The 22,408-nt window shown below is 35.6% G+C and overlaps 2 protein-coding genes across 3 annotated transcripts; one reads left to right on the top strand and one right to left on the bottom strand.

Annotated features, from left to right (window-relative positions):
- The first annotated feature begins 3,207 nt into the window (after positions 1–3,207).
- LOC149903985 (uncharacterized) lies at positions 3,208–8,003 on the top strand. The gene is made up of 6 exons (XM_090108169.1): positions 3,208–3,806; positions 3,887–4,030; positions 4,625–4,747; positions 5,150–5,296; positions 5,942–6,066; positions 7,554–8,003. Exons 1-6 carry the CDS (start codon positions 3,378–3,380, stop codon positions 7,576–7,578), a joined length of 993 nt encoding a protein of 330 aa, XP_089964295.1. The 5' UTR covers positions 3,208–3,377; the 3' UTR covers positions 7,579–8,003.
- A 4,588-nt stretch (positions 8,004–12,591) lies between these two features.
- On the bottom strand, positions 12,592–21,246 carry Vps8 (vacuolar protein sorting 8). Of its 2 annotated transcripts, none has more exons than XM_090108167.1 (10): positions 20,982–21,246; positions 20,688–20,885; positions 20,406–20,597; positions 17,479–18,288; positions 17,074–17,405; positions 16,713–16,836; positions 15,820–15,973; positions 15,129–15,325; positions 14,667–14,831; positions 12,592–13,972 (listed from the first exon to the last, which is right to left on the bottom strand). In XM_090108167.1, exons 2-10 carry the CDS (start codon positions 20,775–20,777, stop codon positions 12,650–12,652), a joined length of 3,387 nt encoding a protein of 1,128 aa, XP_089964293.1. In that variant the 5' UTR covers positions 20,778–20,885; positions 20,982–21,246; the 3' UTR covers positions 12,592–12,649. The 2 variants fall into 2 exon arrangements, with proteins under 2 accessions (XP_089964293.1, XP_089964294.1); XM_090108168.1 differs by having other exon boundaries at positions 20,996–21,246.
- Between the last annotated feature and the right edge of the window lie 1,162 nt (positions 21,247–22,408).

The raw sequence follows: 22,408 nt of genomic DNA, 5'->3' as shown, positions 1-22,408 counted from the left end.
AATAGAAAGGGTTTTAGGTTAAAAACAAAGAATATTTTTTTGAAGATTGAGCGCCCTATAAGACTGAAAATACACAAACTAGTGCTTTTTTGCTGTTGGTATACTGCCTTTTCGAAAATTGAGTTGGCAACACTGCCACTATATCACGATAGCCACTGGGAATATCGGTGTCGGCTCCGATATCCGATATCGGACCGGACAATGTGAAAGACAGGCACATATTTCATACATTTTACTTCCCTCCGATATCGGATATCGGCTATCGGCTTCCGATATCCGATATCGGATCGGATAATGTGAAAACGCTCTAATAGTTACGAAATAATCGCCTGTGCACACTTAACGATTACACCCGTTATATACAGGGTATCCCAAAAAGTAGTATGGGAAATCATATCAAATCACCCCCATGTATGGGATAGAAATACGATTTTTCGTATTTTCGAAGTTATGACGTTTTTTTCAATTTTTCAACTATCGCCGAGTATGATAAGATTCTTTTTATAGTGACGTTAATTATTGCGGTCGATGCTTGACTTTTTTTGTGTGCTAAGCTGAAAGATAGGCCAATCCAGTATGGTAACATTTACTATCGTTAGATCTTTTGATTGGAATAAAAAAAAATTAAATTCCAAGAAAGATAAAATTACCTAGTATGTTCACAACCTTTTCACAACTTCAAGGGCTCGTAAAAAATAAAATAACATAAAAAAATTACCCTGAAAATTTCATTTTATTGAAGTGAAACTTCTTTATCGGGGTTGGAAAAAAATTTAGTGTAACATTTTTTTCGTTTACGCGTGACAATTTTCCGTTACGCGCCATCTTGTTTTTATCCCTTACACTCGTGATTGACGTATTTCTGTAAAGTTGCATAAAGTAAATTATTGAAGTGAAACTTCTTTATCGGGGGTGGGCAAAAATTTTGTGTAACATTTTTGCGTTACGTTACGCCGCGCGCGTGCAATTTTTGCGTTACGCCGTATCCCTACCACGCGTGATTCGACGTATACTTTCTCCAGCGGAGTAGGGATAGCGTATCGTTTTAACGTACGTCCAATCACTTTACTTGACCGTTTTTCTATTGCACTCGTATTTATTTCCAACGCTCTATAGTGACGTGGTAATATTATATTAAGTGATCAGCAAAATCTAAGTGTTTATTTTAATGCTAATTCTAGTGAATTTCTAAAAAAAGTTAGTAATTACATCTCTTTTTCTAATACTTAGGTGTAATTATGGTATTTATTTCTAATACTTGAATGTTGATTGTGGTACATATTTATTTTTCTAATTCTAAAATATTTAAAGTTATTCTCAGTTTTTGATTGAATTTTTTAAAACACCAACACGTGGGCGTGATCATGTCATTTATTTTTCAAGTTATTTAAGCTTAACCTCTGTCTTAATATGTATATATTATGTACTATGTGCGTCATTAATTTCTGACTGTTTCGAGATTTGGTGCAAAATAAAACAGTGTGTAAATAAAATTAAACAATTGAGTTAAAGTATAATTTCATAGATAACACGTTGAGAAGTTCCCTGTATAAATATATATACATATCTTGTATAAATACATACATAATATGCCTATAGAATTTTACTCAATTATTGTTTTATTTTATTGATTTTTTACAAATTTTATTCACACTATTTTATTTTGCACCAAATTTCGAAACAGTCAGAAATTAATGACGCACATATTATACATATAAACGTTTTACGGTTTTAATATAGAATATTTTATTTTATGCTTTTTTGAAGTGAAACTTCTTTATCGGGGTTGGACAAAAATTTAGTGTAACATTTTTGTGTTACGCCGTACGCGTGACATTTTTGCGTTACGCCGTACGCGTGACATTTTTGCGTTACGCCATACTCGTGACATTTTTAAGGTCATAAAGAAGTTTCACTTCTTACGTGTGTACTCTAGTACACGCATACATTTTTTTTTGAAAAATAAGGTGATAAAGAAGTTTCACTTCTTACGTGTGTACATTAGTACACGCACACATTTTTGATGTGAAACTTCTTTATCGGGGTTGGAAAAAAATTTAGTGTTACATTTTTTCGTTACGCGTGACATTTTTCCGTTACGCGCCATCTTTTTCTTATCCCCACCACGCGTGATTCGACGTATTTCTGTAAAGTTGCATATAGTAAATTATTTTTTTGAAAAATAAGATCATAAAGAAGTTTCACTTCCGTGTGTACACTAGTACACGCACACATTTTTTTGAAGTGAAACTTCTTTATCGGGGATGGACAAAAATTTAGTGTAACATTTTTGCGTTATGCCGTACGCGTGACATTTTTGCGTTACGCCATACTCGTGACATTTTTAAGGTCATAAAGAAGTTTCACTTCTTACGTGTGTAGTCTAGTACACGCATACATTTTTTACATATTTATAAGGCTTCAATCGAAAAATTGATATATAAATGTGGTAAGTGCAAAATTTTAATTTACATGATGATTAAAACAAAGCAGGAAAAAGTTGTCTTTTAAACTTTTTTTGTCTTTAGTATATCACTACTTTTTGCTTATTTTTTGGGACATCCTGTATATCGTTATACCTTTTTATACTCACAATTATTTTCATAATATTATTTCTACACTAGCGGTCCGCCCCGGCTTCGCCCGTGGTACATATGAAAAATAGATGTTGGCCGATTCTCAGACTTACCCGATATGCACAGAAAATTTCATGAGAATCGGTCCACCCGTTTGGGAGGAGTATGCAGACTAACATTGTGACACGAGAATCTATAATATAAAAATGAATCGCAAAATGTGTTGGTAAGCGCATAACTCGAGAACGGGTGGACCGATTTCGATAATTCTTTTTTTATTATATTCCTTGAAGTACGAGGATGGTTCTTATGTAGAGAAAACGTAAACATGTACCACGGGCGAAGCCGGGGCGGACCGCTAGTTTTATATATAAGATATTTTTTAAATTGTTCTGCCTTCTGTCCGATTCAACCACAGACTAATAATAATATACTACGTATACGTTTCGGCGGAGTTTACAAACACCGGGACACGGGATTAATTTAAATATATTATATCAGATGACTTCATAAATCTGATATATTATAATATATTTATAATAAACTTTCACGATGTGTTCACGATTAATTGAAATAAAATAAATTATTTCTTCAAAAGTTTAAAATTTAGTTATAGCAACTTTGTTGTATGATGCGTGATGCGTCGGTCGCACTCGAGTGATATAGAATTGCGCTTGGTCGGGTTGTGTTTTCCCTCCTTTTCTGCGATTGTGTAAATAGGACGCTATATTTATTGGTGTAAGCGTCTGTTATTCGGTAAATTATACTTGATTCATTATTGTGTACTTTCCGAAATTCAGAATGCGTAAAATATCTAAAAGCCGTGCAGACGATGATGTTGTATCATCTACTAATGGATCCGGGTCGCTTGGTAATGAAGATCAAGAAGCTGACCAGAGTGTGGAGCGTGAAGAAGATAAATCTGAATCTAAAGATAAGAATGATAGTATAAACGATGGAGATTCTGATGATTCTAAAGAACTCGTAACTAGTAAATCAAAAAATAAATCTAAAAAACGTAAATCTGGGAGGAATAACAAAACCAATGATGATGACGATCTAACTGATTCGGATCTAAAGCAAAATGATGATACAGCTGATGATGTTGATTCGGTGGAATCCAAAGAAACGCCTAAAAAAACACCAAAAAGCAAAAGTAAGGCTAAATCCAAAAAGAGGAAATCAGGACGGGAGACTAAGAAGAATGTAGCAGAAGAAGAAGAATATGAGGTAGTGTTTAGTAGATTTAAAGGGTACAGCATAAGGTTTTGCCTGAAGAATATATAAATTATAATGTACTTGAATTTCAGGTTGAAAGCATTGTTGATTCTAAGAGAATTAAAGGAAAACTCCATTATTTGATTCGTTGGAAGGGATACAGTGCAGATAGTGATTCTTGGGAACCCCATGATACATTATCTTGCCCAGATGTTATTAATAAATTTAATGAAGAAGTAAGTAATTTTTTTCATCTATTTGCATATAAGCGCATGTATAATATTGATACTAAAATTAAAAATAGGTAAAGTTTATTCATGTGTTTGTACTTTGTAGGGAACTTTTTAGAACATTTATGGTCAATGATATTTTTGGATTTTCTAATGGAATTTCTAATGATACACAATATTGTGTAAAGATGGTTAATAAATATTACTAATATCAAAATCCATTATAACAAATTAGAGATTTAAGATGCGAAGTATGTGATGTATTTTTATTATACATTTGTACCCATAAAAGTGTTACTAAAAATATGTGTTGGATAAGCATTATTATTAAAATTTGATAAGAATTCATGTCAAATGGCATTATATCCCTCATCTTCTTATATATAAAAATGAATCGCAAAATGTGTTGGTAAGCGCATAACTCGAGAACGGCTGAACCGATTTCGATAATTCTTTTTTTATTATATTCCTTGAAGTACGAGGATGGTTTTTATGTAGAGAAAACGTAAATATGTACCACGGGCGAAGCCGGGGCGGACCGCTAGTTATTACTAAATATAACTTAAATAAAAGACAATAAATTTCAACTAAAAATTGCAGAAAGAAAATCCTCCCAAAAAGAGTAATAAGAGGAAAGCTAAAAAAAAGGAGACCAAAGTTCCAGCCAAACGAGCAAAAACTAACTGGGACAGTGAAAATGCTGATGAAAATGCAGAATATGAAGTAAGTTTACACAAGAATTTATGCAATACAGAAAAACACCAATAATAATATAAACACCTGAATACACATATAATTCTATTTTCTATGAATATTATAAATGGTACTATTGTGAGTATACATGTTGTATACATGTTCGATACTTTTTTAGGAAAAAAATACTGCACAGATTTGAATAAAACTACAGTAACACTTATTCATTAGAATAACATATGAGCTATAGAAATACTTGTTTTTACTTGCACATTTACAGTAGAATGCAAATTATTATCCGAATTAATTGGAACCAGTGCTGATTTGGATAATCGCGTCGGGTTTTACTGTACTTATTATTTTCTGTTATCAAACAATATGTTGTTGTTTTAAATCAATGAGAAATGCTTAATCATTTTTGACAAATTAAAGGTGGAACGCATTTTGGAAGTCCATCATAAGAAGAATGGAGACAGGGAATTTTTAATCCATTGGAAGGGATGGTCTACCAAGTTTGATTCATGGGAACCAGAGAAGAATTTAAACTGTCCTGATTTAATCAAGAGATTTATGGATAAGGTATAATTTTAGTGTTTCCAGCTTATAATATTATATTAAAAAAATATTCCAATCATTTTGAAATAAGAAATCTACTATTCTTTTTTCTTCACATTTTATTCTACATGTAAAAATTGTAAATGTAATGTGACAAATTTCTATATATCTAAGCTCTTTGGTGGACCGCCTCCTTGGTACAGTGGTTGACGCGTGAGCGTAGAACCGAGGGTCCTGGGTTCGATTCCCGGTGGAGACGAAGAAAAAAAAAATGTCTCGGTCTGGCAGGACACAGAAGGCTGATCACCTACTTGTCCCTAAAGAAAATCGATCAGTGAAACAGATGTATGCATAATGCATCTGCCCCTTACCCCACTACGGGGATACGGGACTTCACTACTACTACTAAGCTCTTTAATCGTTAGTTTAAACTCGATAAAGTATTTTTTGAAGTGTTGAATAAAACTATTGTTTTATTTTGAATGTCGCGAACTGCGGCTTATTTACATAAAAACTTTAATCATATCTAAAAATACTAACATCAAGCTTTAAATTGAGCTATATTTCATCTTGACACAATAAGTTTGATTGCGATACCAAGTGCCATAGTCACTTGGGCAATCTCCTTTGTAAGTTGAAAGTTATGTAACAGATATATGTATATCACAGGTGAGTGTCGCACGTTCGTCAACGGGAAGAAATTTGCGTGTTGCTCCGGAAACTACCAATCGGTTCACTTTACAAGATCCCTCGTCCGGACGTCGTCTTAGCAAACGCAGAGGACAAAGACAAAGGTAAAACATTTAACACTTGTCATCGATTACAAATCTCATAATTGACTGCAATAAATCTAAATCTAAAATATTTTTTCATGTTATTTTGCATTTATCGCCTTTCAAATTGTTCCTCTTAACGGGTTCAATAATCAAGAGTTGAGACGTTAACATGGCGTAAAAATATATAGGGATGGTGGAGTGCAATGGAACAAAAAAGTCTACTTTTATTAAAACTTGTTTCATAATAATATGTATTGCTTAATAATACGTATTTTCAGGGAAAAAAATTATTTTACCCTGGCGATTCGGAAAATTATTCAGCTTGAGGCATATAAACTTCACTGTGCCAGACCCTATCAGATTTTCGCTATAGATTTCTCACCATTGTAACTTCAAAACCTGTAACAAATTTAAATAAGATCAATCTAATACAATGGAACTGCATGTGGCACGCTGGAAGACATCAATCTTAATTTCATAGTTATCATAATCGTAGTTTCATAGAATCCCTTTCCAGTTTGAAATTTTCGTTTGAACTTTCGTTGAACATTAAATATTTGTTAAATTATATTTTCCATTTAACTTTACTTCAATTAATTGCTGAAATGATGAAAGTTATGTGAAATAAAAATATAACATACCTTCCTATTTATTTGTTGTCGCGCACCGTCTATACCTATATTCCACTGCGCCATCATGTGGCAATTAAGTGGATGAAGTGAAACCCCGAGAATTCGTTTGTAATTTAAACATTAATTATTATTGACGTTGTTTCCTTGTTCCATTGAACCCCAACTGTCCCTTTACGAAAAAGGGACCGAGACACTGCAGCTGCCACAACGCATAGTGTGCGGATTTTTATGTACAACTAGCGGTCCGCCCCGGTTTCGCCCGTGGTACATGTTTACGTTTTCTCTCCATAAGAACCATCCTCGTACTTCAAGGAATATTATAAAAAAAGAATTATCGAAATCTGTCCACCCGTTCACGCGTGATGCCGTGACCTAGGAAAACAGGTTTCATTTTTATATGTATATAAATATCAATAAATCAATGTACGTGCTTTAGTGTAGCTGTGTGTAGGGAGATGAAAATAAAGAATGCCGTCAATGGAAATTATATATTTCCCTAAATTACACAAAAATATAGTATTTTAATTTACTAACTACATGTGAATGTGCGACGCGACCGAAAATCCTGCGTCAGCACAGCACCTACAGTGCTAATATGTCTGTGCGCGATGTTGTACATAGTACCTACATACAACAAGAACAATAAGATACAACATTATCTTTATCTATATAAAAAAATGAATTGGTATATATTGCATATGGTGCTAAACGAAAACCTCGAGAATGGCTGAACTAATTCAGGTATAATTTACAATGATAATTGTTATGGAGAGAAAAAAAAGGTAAAAGGGATAATAGAGGACAATGTATGCAGGGGCAGCTAGTATTTTATAGTAAACAATCCAAAAGTAATGCTTGTAATATTTGTTTCAGAGTGCGGTACGATAACGCTGAATGAAATACATAAGATTGTGGCATTGCCCTTTTGTACAAGCAACTTCCGCAAAGAGACCTATCGAACGAGTTTGTGATCTTGAAAGTTTCAGTGGTTGCTAAATAGTTGGCTTGATGTCACTTATTGGTTGAAAGTCAGAGAGCATTTTTTTAATATATTAAAAAGACTTTAAAGTATCTGGGTCGGGTATATAATAATCCTACATGAAGATTATAATTATTTTGAATATACCTAATAAAAGTTGCATATTCTATCTTTGCCTTCCTGATCTGGATTTTTTATAGTGTCTCTTTTGTATAGGTATTTTATTCTTATTGGAAGTAAGTAAGTTACCTGGAAATGTGAATGGTTATATTTTCCATGTTAAGACTTTCATTCTAGACTTGCAACGTTTTTTTGCGGTTGTTGCTTTATTCGTGTTTTTTTTTATATATCGACGATGAAGTGTCAATATATGCTAACTACAAAAACTACATTTTTCAGTAGATAAAAAAAACGTTTTATTTCTTTTTCGTTACTGTTTTTAATTATTATTTTAGCTTACGTTCATTATCAAAGGATATTAGATATCATGGAATCATTTATTAAATGTAACTTCAAAGCTTTTTTAAAAAAACATGCAGATATTAGATATTGCTTGTAATTGTATTTAAACAGAAAGCCGTATTTATTAGATACAATTTATTGCCAATATACTTAGAAGAAATTGTTCTAAAGATTACAACATTTTTTTTTATTTTAATATTAGGTTTTTGTATCAATACTATAGTAAAATTTTGATTTAAAATCCTGTCACTACACGTGATTATGCTCGAAGATAGTGATTTGAATATAAAACATTATTTCATTTTGTTCAACTTCATATGGACGAGATTTTCTTGCTGCTTTGGTTATAGTGGCATAATCACTCGGAACGTAAATTTATTTGTTCTTAAGTTGGCGTTCAAGTCAAGAAATATAATACAGTCCCTTGGGACCCCATAATACAGTCTTTCAGGCTGAATGCCTAGGACTTCTACTTGCAGCTTCAGCCATAATCAAAAGGAATGTAACAACTTTTCGATTCGGATCCTATCGGATAGCAAAGCAGCACACATGGCAATCAAAAGCCATGAAATCACTTCAGGGTTAATTCTTAAGTGTCACCTAGCCCTTACTAGGGTATGTGATCTGGGAAAGTCCCTAGTACAGTAGTACTACAATGAATAAAAGGACACAGTAACTCACGAGGAAACGATGCTGCTGACATATTAGCCAGAAGGGCATCTCAAACACCGGTCATGGGACCTTTTCCCATTATACCGCTACCTGCAAGCTGGATCCGGCTGATGATTACCCACTACCCAGCTCACTAGCACTGCACCAAAAGCAGAATGTTCAAGCAGATCTGACTGCAAGCAAGCCAGAGAAGCCCTACCAAACATTGACTCTAGACTTGCACGTCGGATTCTCAACCTACGCAGAGTGCAACTACGTGTAATAACAGGGACCCTCACAGGGCACGGCCCCTTCAACAAACATCTCTTTAATTTAGGGATCACAGACAGTCCGCTATGCAGAGCATGCATGGCGTCCGAGGAAACGGCAGCCCACGTCATCATGGAATGTACGGGGGTTGCGGAGTACAGGGCAAGACACCTGGGGTCTCCCGGGTCCCTCCCTGAAGCCTTCGGCAGCCCTCACAAGCTGCTAGGCTTCATGTGCTCGGGTGGTATCAGTTTTAGCTGGTTTTCCCCACCTCCATCTCTCACGCAAAATAGGCGATTTTGGTAAGAGCATCTGTCAGAAAATATAATAATAGGCAGCTGTTGGCTAACACAATGCTTTTCCAGGTAATTAATTACAAACGAAACAAAAGTGCTATACGTCAGGTCAGCAGCTGTTTCGTCATACCAGTAACATGTACAATGCTTAGTAATTTAATTGACTCTACGAACAATTTGTTGGTATCTTTACGCTCATAATACGATGGTAGTTTTGGAAAAGCATCTAAAAAATCGTCAAGAATGGCAATTTTTCGATGGTTTGTTGAGTTTGATGGAGAAGCACGTATTAGGATACTTTCTTCTTGGTTTGAAAGTATGCCAAACTCACCACTTTTAACCCAGGAATAAACTATAAATGAGCCCAAGGAAAGCGTGCTTAAAAACAGAGCGGACGCGTCAGGGTGTAGTTAGAATATATTGCCAGCAAAAATGACGCAAATTTTGTTATAAGGTATTGCTACACTTTAATATTTGCTCAAATTGACTGTTTACAGAGAAAAGACCTTTATGGGCCTATGTATTACTCTATTTTAAGTACGAAAATGCTATAAAACGAAAATCGCTAAAATGTTAGTTAGGAGGTATTGATACTTCATCGTCGATATGTATTTTTGTTTGTGTTCCAACATAGAGGTTATATTCAAATGTGTGCAATGTTCAATATGTTTTCTTCTCAATACAAGCATTTCTGTATGATCCTGCTACAATTATGTATTAAAACAACATTTACAAAAAAAGCTTCTAATATGGTGCATGTGCTCATCCATTTTTAATAATGTGGAAATTATTTGATACAATATACAAATAATAATATAAAATATGTTATAATCAAATCCCGAAACACAATGTCTCCGCGGATGGACTGGTTTATCTTAGGTATCGGGCAATCCTCGAAATACATTTGAATTTCGCCCTCTGACATCGTTTTTTACTATAAACCTAAGAGGTCCTAACTTTTCAGTCAAATCTCGAACGTAAGTTATTCTGTTTCGGATTTGGCCTAGTCAATTCTAGGAGCGACTGCAAAACTCGGTCAAACGCCAATACAATTTTTTATTGAAACAATAAACATTAAAATCACAATTTTACAACAATTTTAGTAAAAGGCCGAAATTTTACATTTATTTGGGCTTTGGCAAAGACATTATGCCAGACCTGAGGATTGACCAATCCAACCTACGAGTGCCCGAGCATATGGGTTTAATTATTTTTTTTTTGTTTTTTTTTTTTTTTATGGGTTTGACCCATAGAAATCTAAATAACAAGGCAATAGAAGTGGTAAGCGCGCGTGACATTGTCGCCGCTCAGGTGGTTACCATGCCACATGACCATGACCATTCTTATTATCACGTTTAACACAAATTTCAAACTTATTTCTATGAGTTTATGTTCAAAGTTATATATCTATTGAAAATTGACAACCTCTGTTGTAGAAAAGCCGAATTTTTGCGTAATGGAGCAAAAATAAACAAAACGTCTCATATGCTCAGGGATGTTATTCTAAAATAAACCGTAAATTCGTGCGTTAGGATACATATTAAAAAGCTTAATTTAATATTTAAGTTAGTTTTCACTAAAATCAAGCTGTCCAATAAAAGTATATATGTAGTATACTTGTGTGTACTGTTTAGCTATCGGTTTAAATGTGTTGATTTTGGCGACAGCGGTTTTCATACGAATTATGACATTATAGCACTTCTATGTGTCTTGTTATTTAGATTTCTATGGTTTGACCATAACATATACATCTACAGTAAATGCTATAAGAATTCTTCAGATACATTATGGTGTTTATAAAAAACACACGAGGGTAAACTATTGTAGTATGCTACAACTGTATTATTGAATTAAATAATTGAATTTAGCATAGTGGCAATATTATTTTTGCCATTCACTAAAAAGTAGGCGTCGATATTTGTTCTAATTAACACCCGCCTATATAATTGGTTTAATATGGTCGTTAATAGACAACATTTAAGAAAAAAACATTTTAAATGATTAAAATTTACCAAAAAATGTAATATATTTACAAATACAGTATATTTCCGAGGCCCTTATTATTATTTGTTATAACTTGTATAAGATATATTTTCAAAGCATTCTATCTACATTAGACTTAAGACATCCGTGTTGAAACTAGCATAAGAATAGCATCTCAAATTTAGAAACGAGTTTTATAAAAATCCTTAAAATTAATATGCTAATCATAATGGATTCTTTTAAAGCACATATCTTTATTGTCAACATTACATATAATGTTATTCTAAGTTTATGACTAGATAATAAATAGTTACGCAATTTAAATGTGCATTGATTTAAAACTAAATACATCTATGTTATAAGGACAAATTACGTTGTTTTATTTTTTTTAATTGACTATGAAGCCACGTGAGGAAAGCTTATATTAAACTGAAGAGTTTGTTTGTTTACTTGAACGCGCTAATCGCAGAAACTACGAGTCCGATATGATAAATTCTTTCAGTGTTAGATAGCCCATTTATCGAGGAAGACTATATACTATCACCCTAAGATTATCAATGGAGCGGAGAAAAGCGGCCCTGCTTTTGAATCCAAGAACTACGTATATGGAATCATTAATACTGATTAATTGATTGACCGCCTCCTCGGTACAGTGGTTGACGCGTGAGCGTAGAACCGAGGGGTCCTGGGTTCGATTCCTGGTGGAGACGAAAAAAAAAAAATGTCTCGGTCTGGCAGGACACAGAAGGCTGATCACCTACTTGTCCCTAAAGAAAAATCGATCAGTGAAACAGATGTATGAATAATGCATCTGCCCCCTACCCCACTACGGGGACACGGGACTTCACTTTAATTGATTATAATACGAACTTTTAAGAAATGAAACAAACACCTATTATGACACATTGAATTGTCGTGAAATGTACCCGATATCTGGATGTTTTTTGTCTCGTGGTCAAATAAATATTTAAACAATTTGGCACATTTTTCAGTTTTCACACACGACAAGATGTGAACCCATATTTTAAGCTTTTTGCTTGTGTTATAATAACCAAATGACTGATAAACATACATAAATAATTTTAAATACACATACTTATTATAAGCATACATATACTTATATAGATAATTGACACAGCTAACATCGATCTGTATCGATTCTATACAAATATATTATTCGGAGTATATTTTTCGCATTACCCGAATGAAAACTGCGTATGTAAAAATGGAGAAAACTTCTAAAAGAAATATCGAAATGAAACTGACACAGTATGCCTATAAATAATTTATTAAGCTTATGCTTTTATGTACATACATAAAATATCACCTCACACGACACCTTCTAAATCTGGCCGGGGAGGCGCAACAAGTAAAAGTTTATACTCTTGAGGTATGGTAATCTGTCGGGTGTGAAGGGGCGGAAGATTGACGACGGCGGTGGGGAGCCGATATCCGCAGTCGCACATCGGGAACGGTTCGCAGTCGGCGTGGTACGCGCGGGCGCAGTGGGCGGTGCGCACGCCCACGCGCTCGTGCAGCGGCGCGGCGCAGCGCGCGCAGCGGCCGCGCACCGCCACGCCGCGCCGCGCCGAGCTCAGCGCGCGCGCCAGCGCTTCGTGCGCCTCTCGCCCGGCGATTCGGTTCGCGCAGCGCCACATGCCCGCTCCGCTAGCTCCGTCCGCCAGGATCCGGCCCACCTGCGCCGAATTACACGTTTTGACTAGCAATTCCTCTAGCGGCAGGTACGCTATCGCTTCGAAGAGCAGAGCCGGCGGAACCGAGCTGATGCTTCTGAGCAGACGCGTCCACATGTCTGCCGCGGTTTGCGCCGGCACCGTGGGCCCGATTCTCACGCACAATTCGCACGCTTGCAATACTAAATTATTTTCCTTCTCCGAATCGGTGGCCGCGATCAATTCCAAAAATGATTCGAGGGCCGCCATGTGATCGCCGGTCGCCTCTAGACATATCGGTTCGGCATCCTTTGGCCCTAATTCTTTGACAATTGATAAAGCGTCCTCCGGCTTGACTAGTCCGGCGTGTTTGATTAAGAAATCTTTTACGTTGTCGGGTTGCGATATACAAAGACATCGAAGGTATATAGTTGGTGCGTGACCTTTAAGACGTCCCATACCTAGAAGGCACTTACCAAACTCCAAAGCTTGTTTGCATGGTAAAGTTTGCATTGTAGTGGCGACAACGTCCATTGGCTGGTCGTCGTTCAGCAACTCTGCTGCAGCTGTTGGTCGCAGTTTTATAAGAGCAGGTAGATGCTCGCGCACTACATGTCTAAATCCGGGAGCTACTTCTGAATTAGATTGAACATACTCAAAGAGTTCATCAATGTCCTGTTCAGATGGATATTCTAATTGGAAAAACTCTTTCAAGGCTTGCTCATGATTACCCAACAGGGCATCTATTCTCCAGAGTATTCTAGATCGCGGAATAGCGTTACGATAATTAGGTAAAAGCTGATCTCTTTGCGCACGTATTCGCATCAGAACCGAGAGCCAAGCACGATCGGTCTTTTCACCTTCTGTCCTTGTCACAAGGTCTTGCACTTTCTGAATCAATTCTTGGTCCAAAGGAAGGGACCCATTATGCAGTTGTCCCGTCACGAATTCTAAAATTTCCAATCTTCTATCGTATTCCTACAACAAAAATATACTATAAATAACTTCACTACATAGTATAAAACAAAGTCGCTTTCTCTGTCCCTGTCCCTATGTATGCTTAAATCTTTAAAACTACGCAACGGATTTTGATGCGGTTTTTTTTTATAGATAGAGTGATTCAAGAGAAAGGTTTTTAGTAAATAATTTATTATGTTTTAGACAAAACGAAGCCGCGGGCGGAAAGCTAGTTTAATATAATCTTTTTTGCCATTTGGCACATACTAATCAGTCAGATATAAAATTAATAATATTAAATATAGTTTAAAAGCTAAAAAAACATGCTTTAATGATCAACTGAATCTAAAACTACTATTACACTTTTATTATTCAGAATAATCAGGTAAAATCATGAAATTATTATGTTATCACCAATCCTTAATAAGTGTACAAAGTTGGAATTAAATCTGTTCATTAAAAGTGGGTCGAATTCGAACCTAAAGAAGTCAGTTACACACAAACCAACAGGTGAAGTGTGGGTGCGTATATAAGCGTGTTAAGAATCTGTTTTTGATCAGACGTTAGTAAAGACAAATATTAAGTGAGCGAGAGACAAATAGGAACGAAAGTGGAAGTTCAATCCTTTTATCAAACCGAGTTATAAAGTTTCATTGGGGACTATTGAAATAAGGCTGTATCTAATCTATTTCTTTTTGAACTCGAGATAACTCACGGGCATATCATCAGTAAAGGCAAGGAGGGCTCGAGCCACCCTCAATCTGTTCTGTTTCCCGAGCGGGCCGGCGAAGGGCGGTTCGCGTGAACTCTGCTCCAGCAGCCGCACGGCTGAGCCTGTGTCATGGTTCACCATCACGCGGAGTGGGGATGGATGACCTTCCTGTTATTTGTAATGTTTTTTATGTTATGCATATTGTTGGTAAAAAAAACTTCTAATAACATGCTACTGATTATTAAAATATTATGTTATTATAATTATTAATCGAAAAAAGGACTTATTGACGTGATAAGGAAGATTTTTATGTGACTTACAAATATATTTATATGTTTGTAATATATATGCACATATGTTTATAAGAAGATAATAAATGAAATTCCGCCTTTGTTTCTCATTACTACGGTTTGCAATAGGCTCGTCATGCTCCGACACCGAGTAACCAATGCAATGTTCCCAAACCTCCTCGTGCAGCAAGGTGGTGAGCGCGTCGTGCCTTGCGGAGGGGCGCGCGTGCGCGGGCAGCGGGCGCGCGGCGGGCGAGCGCGCGGCCAGCGCGTCGGCCGCGGCCAGCACGAGCGCGCCGCCCGCGCACGCGCACCGCCCGCACCCCGCCTCCACGTACTGCACCAGCGTGCGCATCGCCCCGCTGCAACCGTCTGCGTAAACGTTCATGGGTCACTCTCGGTTCACACGAGGTTGGATCGATCCATTTTCTTGTCACGCGTCCATAGGGACGAACAGACAGCGAGAACGACTTTATTTTTTAAAATGTGGTAGTTGTTGAATTGAATACGAACTTTTAAGAGACCCATATAATATATTATGGGTCTCTTAAATTATGCATTCAAACAAAAGTACATCATATTATTTGATTCAGGTCGATGATGATGATGAAAACACCTATTATGACACATTGATTGTCGTGAAATGTACCTGATATCTGATGTTTATTTTATTAAATGTGGTTGTTGTTGAATGTATGTTTTATAGCAAAGTGTGCAGGGAAACGCGTAAATAGTATGGGCAGTTTATAATAGTTTAGAATACATATTATAGATGTCTCGCGACTAAATTAAGTTTTAAGAGTTTTGACTATTGCAAAGTACAAAATTATCTTTGTGTTATTATGAATTTTATTTACGAAGTTTACCTAATGCAGCTGCAATAGCCCCGACTCCGCGCCAAAGCTTCCTTTCTCTTGTGAATACACTAGCGCGATGTGGATCAATGGCAGTGAGAGGTAAAGAAGCGACCACTCGCTCCACTAGCTCTGGCTCTAGGTCTGCTAGTTTCTCAATTAGAGCCTAAAAAAATAAGTTAACTTAAAAAATAATGCATTTTCAAATTATATTTTTAAACAACATTTTCAATCATACGACACCGCCAATTTATGATTTTAAATATTGTTGTCTACATCATGACTATACTCGGATTTTTAATTAGACGAAGTAAACTGACGTTCACTGTGTTGTCAGTTTTTGATGAAATAAAAATAGCGTTGTCACAAAGTGAATGATTGAAAATCGGGAATGAATGAAATTGCATCGATCGTCTAGTGAATATTTAGTGTGTAACAATATAACATCAAATAAACACAACAATGACAACAAACACAACGTAATTAGATACAATTAACGAGAAAATTACAAAAACAATAACGTAAACAGCGTAACAATAAAAAAATGATTATAATTACATTCTACTAGTAACTTATATCTTATTTAGCTTTATATATTATAATTAGAAATAATGTTATTTTATAGTTTGAAATGATGAACTATTCACACTCATTGTTCATTCATCTGATTGAATGAGAACTGAATTCCTCACTATTACTTTAATTATGGCAACATTATTTTACAAAGTGACATTAGCTGCTGTCAGTTTACTTTGTCTAATTAAAAATCCGAGTATACAGTGCCACAAACTTAACTGACCCGGTGACAAAAACTGGAACTACTAAAACTACGAACTAAAATCGACATCAGCGACACCATCACCGGGTCAGTTAAGTTTGTGGAACTATACACTAATTCTTCAAACCTGTGTAAAATCAGGTGTGGGCGGATGTTCTGACATTTCACCTCGAACCGCGGCGTCACCCAGTGCTTCTACAAAAGCTTTTTCATTTGAACAATTATCCCACAAACATGTCCAAAGCTCTTCACTGAAAATAAAAAAAACGGACTTCATTTTGATTTCTTTATTTTCTTTCAATTTTTATTTTTTGTTAAAAAATGAATAACCACTGAGGCGTGCAATTTTGGATTTTCCAACATTTTTAAACATAATATATGAAGATCAAGTCCATATGATTTATCTACCAATTTATAAAAAAGATTTTTAATTTATCCAAGGTTTTTTTTTTCAAAAAATATATTAACTATTTATTTAAAACACTTACTACAGGTTAAACTTAAGACAGAGTTTCACAACTTGCACAGCCACATTTTTATTACTGACAATATGGGGTCTTTCTGATAGATTAACAACAAAATCACTAGCTAGTGCCTTTGCTTTGGATCCTTGAGTGGAACATAGTAGTCTCAGTGCTTGAAAGTGATGCCCAGAAGACATAAATGCCTGAGCTCTAGTTAAGATATCTCGGGGCCCAATACGCACAATCCCGCGTCGACCAAGAATAGATAATGTGCCTTCAGAAATACAAGCCCCAGCAAGGGCACTCTCTCCTGCTTTACACATAGCGCGTGATACACGACCATCAGTCCAATGACCCTGAAATTTTTTATATTTATAGGGTTTTGTACAACAGTATAATAATTTAAATTGTAATATCTCCACTTCTTACCTTAAAAAATGCAGAAGCATAAACAGGTTCTATATGGGACAAATCTAGTGGTTTATCATAATCATCACCCCATAAGCGTAGGTTCTCTTCAGAATCGAATATTGTCAAGCTGCCTCCAAGCCATCCAAGCCACAGTGGCGTTGTTTTTAATTCAACTCGTTTAATAGGTTTAAGTCCTAAGTTGCTTGCAGATACGGTAACCGCAAGCCATTGCAGAATCAGCCCTCTTGCACAAACAAGTAATCTATTATTAGTATCAAACCATTCTAGGACAGGTAATATATCTGCTGGTCCATCTAATCGCACACCGGCAGCTCGACCACCTGCTACAATGATGACACGAGAAAGTGTTGCTAGTGCTAAAATACGAGCATCTCTCGCCGTCATTGTAACAACTTCCCCTCTGGCTCCAGAAAAGAGGCATGATACTTTAGCAGATCTAACTCCTAAGGGCCTTGAAAATTTCATAAGCCACACTGATCCTCCTGTATCTAGGGCTAATCCAGCTTTCCCTGCCCAAGTCACTCTTAATGTACCCCATGTTTCTCCACCAAGAGTTACTTTACGTAATACGACGCCTCGTACACTTTCGTACTGATATACATATCCGCGTGCGAAACCTGCTAAGAGTCTAGTGCTATCATGGTTATATCCCAAACAAGTTACAGCACCACAATCTCCATTACTGTCGCACACCCAGCGTAGCGTCTGGTCATGAAAGGAGAGTAAGTGGCCATGCGCTGTTCCCACAGTTAATCTCCCATTAGATCCAACACTTAAAGCTGTAGCCGTTCCAGCTGATGAACGTTCCTAGAAATTAAATATATAATAAGGTAATTTATTTTATTGCAAGCATTTTGATCACATTTATCATTATAATGTTTCAGCTTAACATTAAGTTGCCCCTAGTTGGAAATGCAGCATGACATGCATTATTATTATTTTATTTTTTTATGTATAGTTCGGCAAACGAGCTTGCGCGTCATCGTACAGAAAGCTGAGATGATTGGCGCCGCCCTTGAACAACCTCAGACTCTGGAGTACTGTGGTTGCGTTGCCGGCCTTTGAGGGAGGAGTACGCTCTCTTCTTAAAGTAATCCAAATTGATTTCCTTGGGAAAGCCGAATTTGGAAGGTCGTTCCACAGAGGAGTTGTGCGCGGTAGGAAGTTCCTCCTAAAACGCACGGTGGAAGAACGCCAAGTATCGAGATGATGTGGGTGAAATTTGAGCTTGTGGCGTGTGGTTCGGTGATGAAATTCGGCGGCTGGTATTGTACCGAATTATTACAATTATAAATTCACCATATTATGCTGATGCATAAATGATTGTTTAATTTTATGATTGAAATTAATGATGGGCACAGTGTTACCTACATGCTGGTAGCGGATGGATGTGGCTCTTTATTTTCTATCCTGCATATGATGTTTGTTGCGATTATAATTTTTTCTTTTTAAAATAATTATACTTGTCTTATTTCAATAACTCAAACTATAGTAGAGTAATTTTAAATAACAGTTCAACTAAATTCAACAATGTATGAATGTAACCTTTTAACGACTGCATAAAATTTGTAAGAGCTGCACAATGGCTTAACTTTTTTTTCAGTTACGATTACATATTTATTGTTATAATGACCGATACGTATAATTTTAAGACTTAATTTAAATTGCTGATTTTTAAGGATCTTTTTTACAATGTTGTGTTAGTTTACCCATTTTCTTTTTAATCCCTCAGTCCCCGGATCACAGACACAATAGAAAATCTATTGTGTCGCGGCCCGATCGGGCCGCTCGGTGGTCAATGGGTTAAATACACTATAGTACTATAGAACTAGAGATGTTACATTACTCTAAAAATCAAAAGCTGATATCTAGAATTAAATGCAATTATTACTTGTGAAGAAAAATGACAATAAATTAATAACTGTGTTGTGATTATTCTATATAGCTTGTCTTATTTAGTTTCTTAAATTTACAAAAGAAAATATAATTACAGTAAAAGTTCTTTATTCGCGGGCAATAGGTTCCGTAAATGTGCCGCGAATAGAGAAACCGTGAATATGAAATGGTAATTTGTATGGGGTTATAGGGGATACGTTCCTAGGTGACGAAATAAGGAAGCAAATACATAAAGAAATCAGTTTTATTGAAATTTTTGACCATACATATTTATTAATTACCATTTTATTAGGTATTATCTTCAGGTTTAGGCAATGGCTTAGCACTTTTTACTCGTTTTTTAGTCGACATTATAAATTCGTAGTTGTAGTTCAGGCGTTTTCTAAGGATAACAATTGATTTTTATTTAGGTAAATATATATATGTATGTACCGATGTACCGATTCGATCCGCAAATAAAGAATTTTGGGCCGCGAATATAGAAATTAGGTCGCATTTTTTCCACCCGCGAATAGTGAAACCGCGAATGAAGGAAGCGCGAATAAGGAACTTTGACTGTATTGGACAGGTGGAAGAATTCTAACCAATACCCGCATTAAAGCGGCTCGACAGAACACAGTGGGGTTTTAGTCGGTAAGAATCCGACATAACCCACGGCTCCTTCCCCGGGGGCCGTGGGTATCTTTGGAAGATTTCCCCACTATAAAAAAAAGGGTTTCCCTGATGATTTTTAAAATTCACATATGAATGAAATCATTCACTTTAATCAATGATTTAAAGCAGATCACCTGAAAGCCTGGTGGCCTTCTAAGCTCCTAAGCTCTATGAAGATAAAACAGACAGATGTCAAATGTTGCCTACTAAAATGACTACACTGTACCTTTGTCCGTCATAATATGTTGCATCAAAAAATTAAGATTGTCATTGTTGAATGATATCATGTCATGAAAGTATGTTACTTTGAAATATTACTGGGCTTAGTACATACACTGTGATAGTCATATAAAGTAAACACAAAACTTGAATACCTCAGCTTGAGATAATTGTTGAGAAACAGCTTGTAAGAAATCAACCTGCAAAGCTGAACAGGTTGCTGGTTCCTTTTGATCTTTTTCTATTATTTCGTCAGCAATGTTAATTTGTTCACTAACATCAGATGATAAAACTTCTTCTAAAGTAGGGGCTTCGCTTGCTGGTAAAGCATATTCAACCTCGTCCAACTGTAAAATATATAGAAACCATTATCACTTCTATGTTATAGAAATAGAAACGTACTGTGCTTCCATTTACTACTAAGAATTTTTTCATACCTCTTCAAATTCATCGTAAGGATAACTTTCAACTGACTCCAAGTCGGAATCTAACAATGACGGTATCGACGGTGTTTTCAACAAATCCATATTATTATGCAGTTATTTTTCTTTACTAATAAAGTTGTTAAAGTTTATATTTTACGTAGAACATACGTAAAGGCCACAATCTTGTCGACATTACTGCCCTAAGGATTACTACAACAAAAAGGGGGAGGTATTTGGCTGCTGTAGTACTGATATTTGCTAATGGTTACAATGCAAGCTTCTTAATAATTAGGCTATGTATCATACCTAACGCAGATTACCTTAATTGTAAAAATTTAATTTAAATAACAAGAAAATTATTGTTAAAAAATCAATAGGTAGTTATTTATTTTGAATGTCAAGACGGTGTAGATTACTCTATGCGGTGTAGACCTCAATTTTGACACAATCACATAAATGACAATTGACATTTGGATTTTGGTCTGACGTTTCTCTAACTTTGCCATTTTATGGGGCATTCGGGGCATGGCCCACCAATGCAAACTTAGCACCCCATCAATGGAATTTTGGGTCGAAAATGACTTTAATCGATATGATTGTCTCCGTTAGGTCATTTAAGGTCCCACAATTTTTTCGTTAGGTCCCCTTTAGTTTTTTTTTAATATTTATTTTAAAATTTTGGTTATAAAAAAGGTCCACTCAAAGTTCTGTTTTTACCATAGAGGTGAAATCTTTCTTAAGCGTCTTAGAGCGTTTTCACATTATCCGATCCGATATCGGATATCGGAAGCCGATAGCCGATATCCGATATCGGAGGGAAGTAAAATGTATGAAATATGTACCTGTCTTTCACATTGTCCGGTCCGATATCGGATATCGGAGCCGACACCGATATTCCCAGTGGCTATCGGACGATAATGTTCAGTGTTGCCAACTCAATTTTCGAAAAGGCAGTATACCAACAGCAAAAAAGCACTAGTTTGTATATTTTAACTCTTATAGGGCGCTCAATCTTTAAAAAAATTATTTGCTTTTAACCTAAAACCCTTTCTATTAAAAGAAACCTTTTTTTATTAAGAAAACACACATTTAAGTATTTATAGGCATTTAAAATACGATTTATACTTTATTTATATTTTATTTGCCTGATTTAATTGGCTGAACTGAAGTAAACAAAAATATATTGCGTTCTTAAATTCAAATATATATCTCCGAAAACATTAGTGTCTATCATCTTTATTTTATCTTATTCTGCCTCGCTCCTCCTCCTACTCGGATGTTGGTTGTGCAGTGTGCTGTTTATTGTATTGTTGTCATTGAGTGCTTTGTTTTTAACCGACTTCAAAAAAAGGAGAAGATTTCACACCGATTTTATTTTTATTTTGAATTTACAACAAAGAATACAAAGTTTGAAAACTCATAATTCTAAAATAATTGCTTATGACACTAAAATAATTTATGTATCTTTACTTACAGGAAATTACAACAATCATATTACAAATATATTTGAACGAGTGACAATATTATTTTAGGATATTACAGTGTAATAAGAAAAAGAAAAGAAAATGTGAACAAAGATTGTATCACTTAATAAATTTATCATAGGTAGGTACTACATGAACTTTTATAAATGTATGTAATGAAAAAATGACTAAATGACTAGGTACGTCTTGCTAAAAATTCATTTAATAGATTTTGAAAGGTATTTAAGTACATGCTAATATGTATTACTA

This window comes from Colias eurytheme, chromosome 12 (assembly GCF_061535395.1).
Source record: "Colias eurytheme isolate Ceu_HAF_F1 chromosome 12, ilColEury1 Martin Lab GWU primary, whole genome shotgun sequence".
Taxonomy (NCBI): Eukaryota; Metazoa; Arthropoda; class Insecta; order Lepidoptera; family Pieridae; genus Colias; species Colias eurytheme.
Note: the sequence above shows the minus strand (reverse complement) of the source record. Positions and strands in the feature narration are given on the sequence as shown.